The 15,027-nt window shown below is 42.4% G+C and overlaps 1 protein-coding gene across 3 annotated transcripts in view; it reads left to right on the top strand.

The window, feature by feature from the left end:
• The window catches only part of DNAJC16 (DnaJ heat shock protein family (Hsp40) member C16), a 34,335-nt gene that overhangs the window by 15,600 nt on the left and 3,708 nt on the right, over window positions 1–15,027 (top strand). For all 3 annotated transcript variants that reach the window (XM_010957500.3, XM_045518503.2, XM_045518504.2), the window contains exons 5-14: window positions 1,459–1,643; window positions 3,450–3,554; window positions 4,308–4,466; window positions 9,494–9,624; window positions 11,481–11,664; window positions 12,406–12,588; window positions 12,710–12,786; window positions 13,767–13,847; window positions 13,943–14,041; window positions 14,616–14,786. In XM_010957500.3, the coding sequence (XP_010955802.2) occupies window positions 1,459–1,643; window positions 3,450–3,554; window positions 4,308–4,466; window positions 9,494–9,624; window positions 11,481–11,664; window positions 12,406–12,588; window positions 12,710–12,786; window positions 13,767–13,847; window positions 13,943–14,041; window positions 14,616–14,786 (1,375 nt within the window). The remainder of the gene's footprint in view (window positions 1–1,458; window positions 1,644–3,449; window positions 3,555–4,307; window positions 4,467–9,493; window positions 9,625–11,480; window positions 11,665–12,405; window positions 12,589–12,709; window positions 12,787–13,766; window positions 13,848–13,942; window positions 14,042–14,615; window positions 14,787–15,027) is intronic.

Here is a 15,027-nt window from a genome sequence, read left to right as displayed (position 1 = left end):
ACCTGCAGTTGGCGAAGGAGCCAGCTCCGCAGATGTCAGGAGACACACCCTCCAGGCAGAGGGAGCAGCCAGTGCCAAGGCCCTGAGGCAGGAACGTGCCAGTGAGTTTAAAGAAGAACAAGGACTCTGGGGGCTGGAGCAAAGTGAGCATGAGGAGAAGAGAAGGGGGTCAGAGGGCCAGGGGCCAGATCACAAAGGCTCCCCAAAAGGGCTCCTTTTGTCAGCCCTTGTGGAGATTGTGGCTTTTATTGTGAGTGGAATAGGGGGTCTTTGTGGGATTTGGGCAGAGGAGCAGCGTGATCCGGGGTTTATGTTTTAGAAGGAACAGTCTGGCTGCTGTGTTGAGAACAGACCGTAGGGGGACAAGGAGAAATGAGAGACGGTTTAGGAGGATATTACAGCAACGCGGGGGAGAAAGATGAAGATAGCTAAGAGGGGGTACAGTGAAAGTGGCGAAGAACAGTTGAACTCCAGCTATATTTTGACAGAACCAGCAGGACTTGCCAACAGATCAGATATGGGCTGTGACAGAGGGGAGAAGTCAAAGATGACTCTTAAGACTTTCGTCCTGACTAATGGGAGGAGGGAGCCACCATCAACAGAAGTGGCCGAAAGCCTGGGTGGAGCCTGTGTGAGGGGCAAGGTCAGGAGTTGGCTTTTGGAAATGTCAAGCTTGGAAGTCTGTTAGAATCCAAGAGGAAAAGTATGTTTACTGGCTATTAGCGTTTAATGTATCTCCAGTGTTTAGCAAAGGATCTAGCTCTCCAAATATATTGGCTGAATGAAAGACAAGAAAAGATACTTAAATACTAAGTGAAGTAAGTATCAGATGATCCCATTTTATTATACACGTGTGTATAGAGACACACACATGTACACAGATTTGTGTAAGAAAGGGCTCAAACAGATAGATACCAAAGTATTAAAGTAATTACATGGGATGTTGCCACGTGATTTTGACTTAATCTCTTTCTCTTTTTGAGAATGTGTATGACATCTCTATAGAATAATTTATATAAATGGGAGACCTGAGCTGAACCATGAGAAGACTGTGATTCTAGCCTACCAACAAACCCTATTTTTTTCCCAACCGTTGCGGAGTTGATGAAGCCTTGAGTTGTTTACAGGTGGTGCTCTTTATGACTAGGAACACTGTGAACAGATTGTTCTTTTCTTTTGAAGTATGTCCTCAAGATCTACTCCCCAAATCAGAAACAACAGACTAAAAGATAAAAAGATCTGTAGCTCTTCTTAAACATTGCCAGATTGCTTTGCAGAAAAAAACCAAACCAATTTAGAATTCCAGCAGTGAAAGAATGCTAGACAGTCTATCAGGAAACACGTCCCCTCCTACTAAGGCCGGATTTCGATTTCACACCACAAAATTATTTAGCGGCATCTGTTCACCCACTGTGGGGGCATAAAAAAGTCTTCATGGAGGTTTTCCCTATTTTTCAGGCGTAGGAATCGGCGTGGTCCATGCTGGGTATGAGAGACGCCTGGCCCATCACCTGGGAGCACACAGCACACCCTCTATCCTAGGAATCATAAATGGGAAAATCTCCTTCTTCCATAACGCAGTCGTCCGTGAGAACCTGCGACAGTTTGTGGAGAGTCTTCTTCCAGGGAACTTGGTGGAGAAAGTGAGTACCTGGCTGAGAGGTGGTTGAAGCGGCTCCTGGGACCGCTGGCTGCCCTGAATGAACTCTATGTGTGGCCATCGTCAGACCTGAGTTTCATTTTGAGCAGGGCAAGACACATGATTTAATTAATTATGCAAACAAAATCATTTAAATGATTCAATGTGCCAGAGACTGAAAACTGAAGCAGTTGAATTAGAGAGACTGAAAAAATAGTCCCTGTTATAACCACTGGGAAGATTTACCCCGTCATAGGAATCTGAGCCTAAAATGAGAGCGACTCTTATTTTCTCAACAAAAAATTAGATCACAACAGAGGACTTCTTTCTAACTGGTGCATTTGTTCATTTGAAAATATTTTTCTTATGAGAGTATTCAAGTTAAGTTATACTTGGTTATATATTTAATAATCATATCTATAGAAAACAACAGGTTCCATGAAATATTAATTTTGGCACTTTTAAATGTATAGTGATGCAACAATATGAATAAGTTTCACAAACAAAAGTTTGAGCTAAAGAAGCCAGGCACAAAGAGTTCATGCTGGTTTACAATTTTCATGTTTCAGAAGCATTTTTCCCCCCAGCATCTTAGATTAGGGATCAGAGGAACTAGAACAGGATTCCTATTATGCTTTAAATGGTTCATTCCTTTAGCAGTACCAGGCAGAATAAACATGCGAACATATCCGTCATATTTCTACACGTACTGCTCACAGACTGTCCCACCAGGGTCATTGTCCACAGAAGAAGTATTTGTTGGAGTTAGCATGAAAGGTAATTGTCAGAGAGCGTTGTAGCATCTTAGAATGATGAGAGGTTGTCCTGATAAGTCCTCAAACCTCTATCAAGTATCTGTTGTGTGCCAGGCACTATGATAAGTGCTGGGGACACTTTTCAAAGAGCTCCCAGTCCAGTGGGCGATGACTTCCATCCACGTGTAGAATGCGCATCTTCGAGAGTTGAGAAAGGCTTCCTGGCAGAAATGACCCCTGTACTGAGTTTGCAAGATAAAGAGAGAGAAGTAGGGGATGAGTTCCAGACAAGCAGAGGTCTGGGACACGAGATAGCCTGCTTTGTATGAAACAGTCACTAGTGAGCGGGAGAGGACGAGATTAAAGGACTCTTGCTGTGAGAGTCTCCTGTAAAGAACTTGAACTTGGCCTGCAGGTGATGCTCCATCTGAGAGGAGTTGAGCAGTGGGGGCGAAATGATCAAATTGAGGTTTTATACAAATCATTCTAGAAGCAGAGTGGAGAGAGAGATTTTTTTGAACTACTATGAAAAACTTCTAAATAGAAATTTAACTTACTCATGTTTTTAATTTGTTGCCTCAGGATTATTTTAAGGCATCAACAGGGAGACACAAAAGTAGCAATCCGGGTGGCAACAAATGAAATTCTGTAATGTGTAGATGAGGTGGGACCACTTATTTTTATTTAAGCCATTTTAAAAGAGCAGTTGTTGCATTATCTCCTACAGGTTAACAGATTAAAAGTGCAGTCTATAATTAAGCAAGAACTGACTTCAAAATCTCAAATTTTTTTATAATATGGTCAGTAACTGTTTCAGAAAAGACTACGGTTTTAGTCTATAACAGTTGGAACACTTGAAAATATGAAATCAGTATCTCCGTTCTTTTCATTAATTTTAGTCAAATGAAGACCAAAAAATTGTCTATCTGCATTTCTTATTTTTTACAAAACAATCTTTTACACATCTTTAATTTTGTTTAATTATCTCCTGAATGGATTATAATGCAGTGGTTAAGAATTAAACATTGAAACTAACATGCTCTTTTCAATTTAAGGTTACAAATAAAAATTACATCCGATTCCTCTCTGGCTGGCAGCAAGAGAACAAACCACATGTCCTTCTGTTTGACCAGGTGCCCGTGGTACCACTGCTCTACAAGGTACTTTAGGTGCTGGGGTAATGTTTTCTCTTATTTTGGTGGAAAAAAAAAAAACCTTGTAGCCTGATTGTCCTTTTTGTGAGTAATAGCTCATCCCATGAGAAATGTTTGAAAGGCCAGAAATCCACCTTAACTGCTGTGCATTGAGGACCCACTGATGCTGTCAGTGTGCTGGTGCCTTCCACACACATAACACATTTAATCTTCAGAAGAACCCAGTGATGCAGATTATCATCCCTATTTTATGGACCAAAATACTGAAGCTTAGAATGGTTGTATGACCTACCCAAGGCCTCCCTAGAGGATGGTCAATATTGATTCCTTTGAAGCCTGTCTGATTCCAGACCTGCCCTCTGAATGATGCTCTGTACTGCACTTCTGCCTAGCACATCTCTGGTTATCACTGACAAGAGGTGGGAGAAGAAGGTGCTTAACTGTTGGCGTGGTCACTGCCATCTTACATAATTGGGTACAGGTGATTCCTCACACCTCCCACCCAGTACAGATCTCAGTAAGATGAATATTTTGCTCTGTCTGAAAAAAAGGACGAGTTGTTGTTTAGCTTTGTTGGTACGATTTTTGTGCATGGAGCACCATAGCATTCTGACAGGTGTACGGAGTGTAGCTGCCTGAGTGGGGCTGTGTAAGCTAGCATTCGCCTCCACCCACTGATGACAACAGGTCACACCTGATTTGTAATTTAGATGCTGTGCTGTTAACTTCACTTCTTCCCCCTCTGTTATGTCCCAACAGTTGACTGCTTTTGCTTACAAAGATTACTTGTCATTTGGATATGTGTACGTCGGTCTGCGAGGGGTGGAAGAGATGACGAGGCAGTTCAACATCAATGTCTATGTCCCCAGCATCTTGGTCTTTAAAGAACACATACATAAGCCTGCCGACGTTATCCAGGTACGTGTGCGTCGCCTTGTTTCCAAACAGCCTTCCCGTTGTATCGCACATCAGCAGGCAAACAAGCAGCAAAATTGAATGAAGCAGGTGAGAAGAAACTCGTTTTTAATCTCTTCCTCCAGAGGCACAGAATTTAAAAATGAGTTTAGAGGGGTGGGTGTAGATCAAGTGGTAGAGCACATGCTTGGCACGCACGAGGTCCTGGATTCCATCCCCAGTACCTCCTCCAAATATAAATAAATAAATAAACCTAATTACCTCACCCTCATAAAACAAACAAACAAACAAAAAAGGGGAACAAATGAGTTTGTCTTAAGTCTGATTTGCTACTATTTTGCTTAAAAAATAATCTTTTGACAGTAGTTGCCAGGGCATGGGAGAGGAAAAAATAAGGGGTTAATATTTAATGGGTACAGTTTCAGTTTGAGAAAACGAGAAGGTTCTGGAGATGGATGGCAATGATGGTTGCAGAACAGTGTAAATCGTTAATGACACAGAATCATACACATGAAAATGGTTAAAATGGTAAATTTTGTTATCTGTATTTTACCACAAAAAAAAATAATGAAAATCATCTTTGCCCTCTAAGGAGCTCTTATTAAAGAAATCAATAATTTTATTCTAAAGTAGATTACAAAAATAAATGTAAGCATGAATATAAAACAGTAATAAAAAGGAATAAGAAAAACCCCAGCAGGGAGAGTATAGCTCAGTGATAGAGCGCATGCTTAGTGTGCACGAGGTCCTGGGTTCAATCCCCAGTACTTCCATTAAAAATAAATATATAAATAAATAAATCTAATTACCTCCCCCCCAAAAAAAAACAACAATAACAAAGAAAAAAACCCGTACTCTTTCATTTCATCCCATTAATCCCTTGGAGGTTTTTAGTTTCATAATTTAATATTCAAAAGTGTAGGAGTATTGAATCATGGTAAAAGCTTTTAATTGGCCTTCCATGGTATTAAAATCCTGCAGGTGAATAAAAGTTGTTTGATCTTGCTCTTAAAATAAAAATAAACATTACATTAAAATCACTAAAAAAGAAAAAGAACCCATAAACTGAGAGAACATGTAGTGAATATTTATCTGATCTTAAGATAGGGAAGGGCTAAAAGCATTGGGCTAAATCTTGCTGGAAAATCTTAATAACTTGATTATAAGTCTTAAATTTTTATATGAATAAATTTTTTAATTAAACAGTAAGGGAAATATTTACAACCAATGTAAAAGAGGTTGTTATCTTTTATTTCTAATGAGCTGCTTCTAATAAAGGAGATCAACCCAAAACGTCCAAGAGTAATGACTTAATAGGTACAGAGTTTTTGTTTGGGGTGATGAAAATGTTTTGGAGCTAGAGAGAGGTGAGGGTTACACAACACTGTGAATGTACTAAATGCCACTGAATTATACACTAAAATGGTTAATTTCATATTATGTGGATTTCACCTCAATGAAAACAAAATTTTTTACCCCCCCCCAAAATGGGCTAAGAATATGAACAAAATCCTGAGGAGATTCAAGTGACTAATAAACACTTTTAAAAAAATAAATCTCAATAATCAGAGAAACCAAATTTAACATTTTCTTCTCTCATCAAATTGTTAAAGATTTTCTAAGTAAAAATACTCAGTAGAGTTGAGGGTACAGAGAAACAGGCTCTTCTGGTTTTTGCCTTTGCTGGAAGAGGCTTCAGAAATTTTCAGAAAAGCGATTGGGTGATAAAATACCAGCTGCCTAGCAGGAGAGTACTCCTGAGTACCTGTTATGTGCCAGACACTGCTCTGTGTGCTGAGGGTACAGCCCTGAACAAAATCAGCAGAGTTCCCTATCCTGTGTCCTAGTGGGTCAACAGACAATCAGTGTAACACACTCTGTCGTGGTATATTACATAGCAGGAGGTGCAAAGGAGAAAAATAAGACAGGAGAGAGAAATGAAGAGGATTGGGGAAAAGGCTCGCATTTTCACGGTAGAGCAGCCAAGAAGGGGCCTCATTAAGGTGACGAGGAACGACCTGAGGAAGATGAGATTACCTTACAAGACTCTGTTGTAAGGGAACAGGAGCTCAGACAAAGAATTACATACAGAGATGTTAAACACCATTCATAATACCAGAAATGAGGGGGGAGTACAAATACCCAACGGTAGGATAATTATTGGCCCATCCCAAACAGGCACTATTACATAGCCATTTAAAATGGTAATTTGACAATACTTACTGATGGGGATAACTTTCATAACACAATGTTAAAGAGCAAGCAGGATGTAAAATTGTGTATGCAGTTTATACACTGATCTCAGTTTTGTAACAGGAATGTACACGTGGGGGTGTGTGCGTGTGTACGCATGGAAAAAACTAGAAATAAATACAACAAAACAGTAGTGGTTATCTGTTGATGGCACAATTATGTATTATTTCAATATTTAAATTTTCAAAAATCCCTATAAAGCGAACATGTATTTTATATTTTTAATGTTATCTTAAAAAAATCAATTAGGACCCTCCGATACTTCTCTTAGAGGAGGCTAGAATGAGAAGAAAGAGAAATTCTATAAAATTTCATTCTTCAATAAATTCATTGCCTGCCTGCTGTGTACTAAATAAAAAACAGCTCTGACATCCAGAGTATTCTTTGTCCTCAAGTCTTTGTCCTCCTCAGACTCACAGTCAGGGGAGGAGAAAGACCTAAAGGCAATTTCCATCCACTGTAATAGGCGTCTCACTTACGTGTCCGTTAAACTCTGAGGGCCGTGTGACCATAGAAGGATTCCTGAGACGTGAGACTGAGGTAAGGACATTGTGTGTGGCAGAACCAGAGGGGGAGAGTGGAGAGTAAGGAAAGAAAAGCAGGCTTAAGAAGAAGGTAATGAGTTCGTTGCGGACATATGAATTAGGACTGCCTTTAGGAAATCTGCAGGGAGGTATCCATCAGGCAGGGGTCCAGATCTTAGAAAAGGCAGATGAGCTAGGATAGATATTTGTGGCTCATCAGTGAATGGTTAGAAGTTGAAATCTCGAGTCTGGGAGCTCTCTCGGGCATCATTATGTAAAGTAAGGAGAGGAGGGAGCCAAGGACAAAACGCAGGACAACCATCAGTAACTAAAAAGACGGGGTGCCTAGTTGCAGCTCCAAAGGAGCTGAGAGAGAGAGAAAGCGAACATGCCAGTTGTGGAAGAGAGAAAGGAAGATCATCTCAATCCAGGATTAATCTTATGAATATTTCCTAAATTGCTTTTCAGTAATAGCTTGTACTCTTGAGATTTGTTATTTAGTTATCCCCTGGGGAAAACTGTAACTCAAATATATTAACAAAATTACTGGTACAGTGGATGCTTTAAAGGATTTGCTCTTTTGGTGTTGGGGGGTGGCAATTAGGTTTATTTATTTATATTTAGAGGCAGTACTAGGGATTGAACCCAGGACCCCATGAACACCAAGCTTGCACTCTACCACTTGAGCTATATCCTCCCCTCCGATTTGCTCTTATGAACATAAAAATGTATTCTCAACATAAACCGAGTCCTCCCAACAGCAAGGGGCTTAGTGTAACACTAGCAGCGCCAGTGGTTTCTCACAGCTCTAGTCAATTTGTTTTCCTTTGCTGTACAGTGTTTGTGGCCACAGGGTAATGTCTTTATTCATTCTTGTGTTGATGGACATTTCGGGGCTTCAGGACCCGTGATGCCATGGACATCACCTGTATCCCAATGTACCTGATCACAGGTTTCTATAGGACAGAAGTTTTCAGGATGTGGTTTACAGACCCCTGGGAGCAGAGGGGGAAGTCCCAAAGGCCCTTTACGGGAGTCTGTGAGATCAAAACTGTCTTCACAGTAACACTGAGACATAATTTGTCCTTTCTCTGTGTTGATACTTGCACCAATGGTGCAAAAGCAGTGGTGGATAAAACTGCCAGTGCATAACCACATGGACACACCAAGGCCTGGGCACCAGACTGCCAGGGTCTGTGTTCTTCACTCCTAAGCACCACATAAAAGCACACAGAAAGACACTCATTTCACTGAATAGCTTCGATGTTGCAGTAAGAAGTATTAATTTTATTAATAAGTCAACTAACACTTGAGTACGAGTCTTTTTGGTACCTTTATTCTGTTTGACAAAATGGGAAGTGTCTGTAAAGCCCTTCTGCTGCAGGCCAAAGTGCACGGGTTGTCTTGAGGACAAGCATTTATGTAATTGCTTAACTCGAGAGTTCTGAACTAGCGAGTTTTGGGGGATTTTTTTTGATGAAACATTGTTTTCACTTAAAAGAATAATCAACGGACAACTGTGGTTGCTCAGAGCTGGGTATGTGGCAGACATTTTCTTTAAAATGAATGAAGTGAGCCTGGCACTTTAAGGGAAACAACTCGCAGTATTTGTTGCCAATGATAAAATTCAGGCTTCCAAGAAAATTAAAATTTCAAAAAATCTGTATCAGCCAATGTGACTTTGACAGCTTCTCAAACTTTCTGATGAGATTGGTTCATCAATATGATGCTTTTTTTTAATATAAATAATAAAATTTGTCAGCATCTGGAAGACCAGTTAACCAATATTTTCCAAATAACCATTGGTCAGAGAACCTGCTATATATAACTCCAGTCCTTTGAAACATATGAAAGTTAGTCATGACAAAGAGGTCATCACACTGTTTTGTGGTCTTTTATACTTAGTAACATTGTTACTTTGAAGCTTATTTTTAATTGTTCAGTTTGCTGTAAATCTTGAATGGAATTAAATTTGCCTAAAACTTCAAAATTATTTGAGTTTTTAAATCTGCTAGCATAAAACAGTGTACAAAAGTTCTCCAGTGAAAACACTGACCTGAAATAGCCACATCGTTGCTCTCAGCCCTGCGTTGGTGAAACAGATCGCCACATGTTTATTTGCTCAAACGCCTCTGACTGACTTGGTTATATTACTTTAGCCAGGGTCAGCCACATTTTTACTAAGCTAGAAGTCAAGCCTATTTTCAGTGAGAAAACTGAGTAAGAATCAACTGTCTCTTGGTTTTTCTCCAGGCCCGAGGTATGAAGAAGCAGGTCATCGATGACTTCGTCACCCAAAACAAGTACCTGCTGGCGGCCAGGCTCACCAGCCAGAAGTTGTTCCATGAACTCTGCCCCGTAAAGCGGTCTCACCGACAGAGGAAGTAAGGACTGAAGGCTTTGTCCCTCCTCATCAGGGCAACAGAGGGGCATGTCGTGTTTTACTACAAGGCAGTTAAATGTCCACCTGTGATGGAAATTACTCTTCCTGTCACAAATACTGATGAACAACTGTGACAGGAGGGGGGGGTATCAGTCCAGGGCACCTCGGAACCAGATTATTGGATGGGCCAGAGAAGATCCCCTAAGATGTAATAACCTTTTAGCTGAGCCCTGAAGGATGCGTAGATTTTGCCAGGTGCCAGGGAGAGAACAGGTCACTTTAAAGCAGCGTGGACTACGAGAGAGTTCCTGTTCCTACCAGAGGATTCCACACAGGGTGAGCCTCTGGAGGTCTTGGAGAGGAGCCAGGTTAGTGGCTACACAGTACGGAAGTGATGGTACTGAGGAAATAGTAAGGTAATTGGCTGGGGGTGGCAAGGCTGAGCCATACTGATTCATACGAAGTGTCTACAAAGTCTGGAAATACAGGGAAAATACTTATTATACCTCTTTCAGATGAATGAAGCAGTGCCTTTAAATTTAGGGCCATTTCATCCGTGAAAGGAGTCAGGATATGAAAGGAAAACATTGATCACATTATTTGAAAATACAACTAATATATTGTTTAAAATAGGAAAATTTCCCCATGTTTCCAGATTTTTCAGATTCCTTTATAGACTAAGAGAAGACTTTAATTAAATAGAAAGAAGATAATCCTGGACTTTAAGGATTGTTATTTACACAGCCTTCACAAAATATCCCCAGTCCACGCACTTCTCACCTTTGTTACCACTGCCACCCCGGAACAGGCCACCGTCACCTCTCGTCACCAACATGTTAGCCTCCTAACCTTCTCTCTTGTACCCCACTCTCGGACCTTCCAGTCAGTTCTCCACATCAGCCAGCGATCTTTCCAAAACTGAGACGGATCAAGTCAGTCTCTTTCTCTGGGTCTCTGCACTGCAGTGCCCTCTGCCTGGAATGCCCTGACCCCACTTCCTCTTACAGCACCTCATTCAGGTCTCTGCTCAAATGTCACCCTCTCAGGTGACGTCTCCCTATCCAGCCTGTGTGATGGAGACGGACTCCCAGCCCACCCTGGACTCTCTCCCCACTTCACTTTTTGTTTGTTTTCATAACACTTGTCACAATATATTCTGTCTGTTGTCTGCCTTCCCCCACTGGGGAGAAGAGCACTGTCTGTCTTACCTGTAGTAAGTGCACAGTGATATTTGGGAGAATGAATGCACGAATGAATGATTAGATGAACTTTGCATTGGAACCACTGCAGTGTAAGCCCTTCAGAATGAGGCCCCTTGGCCCTGGCCTGAGATGGGTTCCGCCAGCCCTGCCTGTGAGGGGAGAGCTAGAACAGATGCCTTCTTTTTTATTTATTTTTAATTGAAATACAGTCAGTTTACAATGTTGTGTCAATTTCTGGTGGACAGCACAGTGCTTCAGTAATAGAGGAACATACATATATTCATTTTCATATTGTTTTTCACCATAAGTTACTACAAGGTATTGAATATAGTTACCTTTGCTCTGCAGTATGAACTTCTTGTTTATCTATAGAACAGATGCCTTCTGAAACGCCCTTCTGCATCAAGGATTCAGTGACCACTGCCTTCAGGGACATTTCTAAATGTCATGAGGTTTGGTCTGGGGTAGGCATCACCAGCCTAGGAAGAAGCAGGACCTTAATGCCTTGGAAATCTCTCATTAGAGACTTCCAGGCGAAGCTTTCACTACCAATAAGAAGAGCATCACCTCTTCCTCACCTCTGCTTGCCGTTACAGGTTGTAGCCATGGCCTCAGGGATTCATTACAAAGTCTTCTCTTGTTTGTTGACATGCAGGTACTGTGTGGTTTTACTGACCACTGAGGCTGCCAAGTTGAGTAAACCCTTCGAGGCCTTTCTGTCCTTTGCTCTGGCAAACACACGAGACACAGTGAGATTCGTGCACGTCTACAGCAATCGGCAGCAGGAGTTTGCCAACACCTTACGACCAGACAGTGACGCGTTTCGAGGAAAATCTGCGGTGAGTCATGGATTCTGTCCTGGTCCTAAGCTCTTCACAAGCACCTGGCACCTAAATCCGTTTCCTCCTTCCTCCAGATTTTTGAATAAAGATTCCAGGAAATCCAGAAATCTCTAAAGCCTGTTTTGAAAGCACTCTTAAACTAGTCTTATACCCTGGGGATTTCACCTAGATTTTCAGCTTTGGGCCTTCACAGAAGGCATCTTCCCTATGGGTAAAGATTAAAGAGCATCTGTTCTTTCCACCAGTCTTTCCCTTTGGCAGGTCCGAGTTTGTAAAATCTTCCTGAGGCTACCAGTAACATGCTTCCGAAATTTCCCCTTCCTGTACTTCTGCCTCTTTAACTTCTCCCTAACTGATCTCACCTTCCTTTCCCCTCCTTTGTCATCACTCTCTGCAGAAGCATGAAATTCTTCTCTTTTTCATCATTTTGGTAATCATGGGAAATCTCTCTAAAAAACAAAGGTTTCCTTCATTATAACATTAAGTCAGAGGTTACGGAGCCAAATCTATTGAGAAGAAAGAGCTTGAACTTTTAAAAGAAGCTTTGGAAAGTCTCCATAAAGCTAATTTCTCTTGTCAGAAAAATTTTAATTTCTTGTAAATATTGTATAGTCATCCGTGTCTGTGTTTGAGCTTATTGCTGACTTCACTAGACTCTTTTTTCCATCTTCCCGGAAGAACAACCAAACAACAGGATTCTTTTGAGAACTCAGATGGTCTTCTCTCTTTCTCTCCCAGGTATCTATCTTAGAAAGGCGCAACACGGCGGGTAGGGTGGTGTACAAAACGCTGGAGGATCCCTGGACCGGGAGCGAGAGCGATAAATTCATCCTTTTGGGTTATCTTGACCAGCTGCGGAAAGACCCAGCTCTTCTGTCCTCGGAGGCTGTGCTCCCGGACTTGACCGACGAGCTTGCCCCTGTAATAAGCACGTGGCCCAGGAGAGTGGTCACCTGGCAGGGCTGTGTCGGGGGAGGGGGGGGCATCTCCCTCTGGGGCTCAGGGGCCCAGTCCTGACCGTCGTGCATTTCCTCCTCCACAGATCTTTCTCCTCCGGTGGTTCTACTCTGCTGCTGGCTACGTCTCAGACTGCTGGGACAGCTTGTTTCACAGCAACTGGTAGGAATATCTCCAGCCTGAGTTCCTTTTTCTTCGTTACTACCAGGACCACTGCTTTTCTTTTGAAAAGATTCCACAAAGGATTTCAGCGTAGACTCCTTATAGACAAGTGGAAGAGTGTTTACATTTTTTCAGCAATTTGTTTCCCTTTTTTTATATTTGCTGATTGACCCTTTCCCGCTGGTTGGGAAAGAAAGGATCACCCTAGCTGCCCTCTCGGACAGTATAGCCTAGGACCATCCTTTTCATCAGCGCACCTTGGTGCCCAGCACAGGGCCTGTCACATGGAGTCCAGGGGAAAGATGTACAAGCGAATCAGTGAATTAATCAGAGAAGGGAGGGACATACCACCCCCACCCCCAGTAAGACCGAGAGCTCCGGAAGGACAGACCACGTCTCACTCACGTTTGTGATTCCTGGCACCCAGGACAGCTCCCAAAAGACAGCAGGCCTTTCGTGGGTGTTCGTGGGTGAATAAAATTCCAGAACACCAGTCCTAGAGGAGATCTTGAGAAGTCAGCTTTTTCTCCCTACCCCACCCCTCTGGGCCACATCTGAATTATTCCAGCCAGGGGAAAAAAAGGTCAGAATCAAAGAAATAATTCCGCAGACTTTTTAGTCAGCTGATACTACCTTTGACATCAGAATGTTCCATATGTTCACAGCTTAAGTCCTTTGTTTCCCTTCTGCATAATTAATTCAGCACAGCCTATTTAATGCTAAGACACAAGTCAAATTTTTTGAGTAAGTGATCTGTGAATTAAAGCAGTGAGAAAAAAAAATCTGTGCTTTCACCATCACCACCACCATCCAAAAAACCTCTATTTGTATGAAATTAGAAAGTGTTTATTAACAGGAAAGCTTTTTGGTTTGGGGTTGTTTAGGGTTGTTTTGAGCCAGAAAGAAGAAACCTAAAACCATACATTGACACGTACCAGCAGCCCAGTAGAGCTGACCAGAGTTTGTTAACTTCATTTTAGGCGGGAAATGATGCCCCTTCTGTCCCTGGTCTTCTCTGCCCTCTTCATCCTCTTCGGCACTGTCATCATTCAGGCTTTCAGGTAAGAGCCTCCCTGGCTCCTCTGTGTGGTGTCTGAAGGGTGAACCCCAAACCTTCTTAGTGGTTTTTTGGTAAAACTCCTTTTTCTTCCTTTAGTGACTCAAACGATGAGCGGGAGTCTAGCCCTCCAGATAAAGAGGAAGCCCACGAGAAGACCGGGAAGACAGAGCCAAGCTTCACCAAGGAGCATAGCAGGTTGCTCTAACGAGATGCCAAACCCACCCCATCCCTACCCCCGCAGCAGACCCACAGCCTGTGGAGTCTGGTAAAGCGGCGTCCGAGTGTATAGTACATCTCAGGACTCTGGTTCCCCTCCTTGTGTGAGATGTGTGTTTAGGGAAAAGTCACTACTAACAGGTGTTGACTGGGCCCATCTAGGCATTTAGACACAGGACTAGTTATCTTCTACTCAGTACCCTCAGTTTCTCAATCTTAGATTTAACGATGAAGGCAAGAAGCCCAGAAATATGCCAGGGAGATGCTAGGTGAGCCAGAAGCAGAGAACGGTGCATCACCATAACCGCGTGGATGGCCTTCACCCTGTCCTAAAGCCACTTCTACACCCACTGAACGGCAGCGTCTGAAGGGCTCTTTGTAAGCCCAGCATGACCAAATCAGGATCAGTCTTGTCCTGCCAGTGTGTCAGGCTTGAGAATATTAAATTACAGATCTAATCTGGTTAGAGCATAGTTTCTTCCACTCATTCCTTTTAAAAGTAATGGCATTCCCCTATCTTACAAAATTTTCATTCCTCGATATTTTTCCACAGCAAGATTCCTAAAAAAGGCTTTGTGGAGGTAACCGAACTCACAGATGTAACGTACACCAGTAACTTGGTACGCCTGAGGCCAGGCCACATGAACGTGGTCCTTATCCTGTCAAATTCCACCAAGACCAGCCTGCTGCAGAAATTCGCTTTGGAGGTCTACACATTCACTGGGTAAGCTTGTGTGTGCAGATGAGAGATGGCAGGGGGAAGGGGTGGGAGGGAAATTTCCTCCTGGACCGTGACGGGCTTTCTCCATGCAGCTAGATGTGGGCTGTGACCTTTCCAACCCAGAAATCTAAGCCGTCATGCAGGACCCTTTTTTCCCCTTGACTGTTGTTTCTGTACAGAAGAGCTTGAACTCAGTCTCCTTCCCTGAGCCCTTTCAGGACGCTCTCTTCTCTAGCTCTTGTGC

This window comes from Camelus bactrianus, chromosome 13 (genome assembly GCF_048773025.1).
Source record: "Camelus bactrianus isolate YW-2024 breed Bactrian camel chromosome 13, ASM4877302v1, whole genome shotgun sequence".
Classification (NCBI taxonomy): Eukaryota; Metazoa; Chordata; class Mammalia; order Artiodactyla; family Camelidae; genus Camelus; species Camelus bactrianus.
Note: the sequence above shows the minus strand (reverse complement) of the source record. Positions and strands in the feature narration are given on the sequence as shown.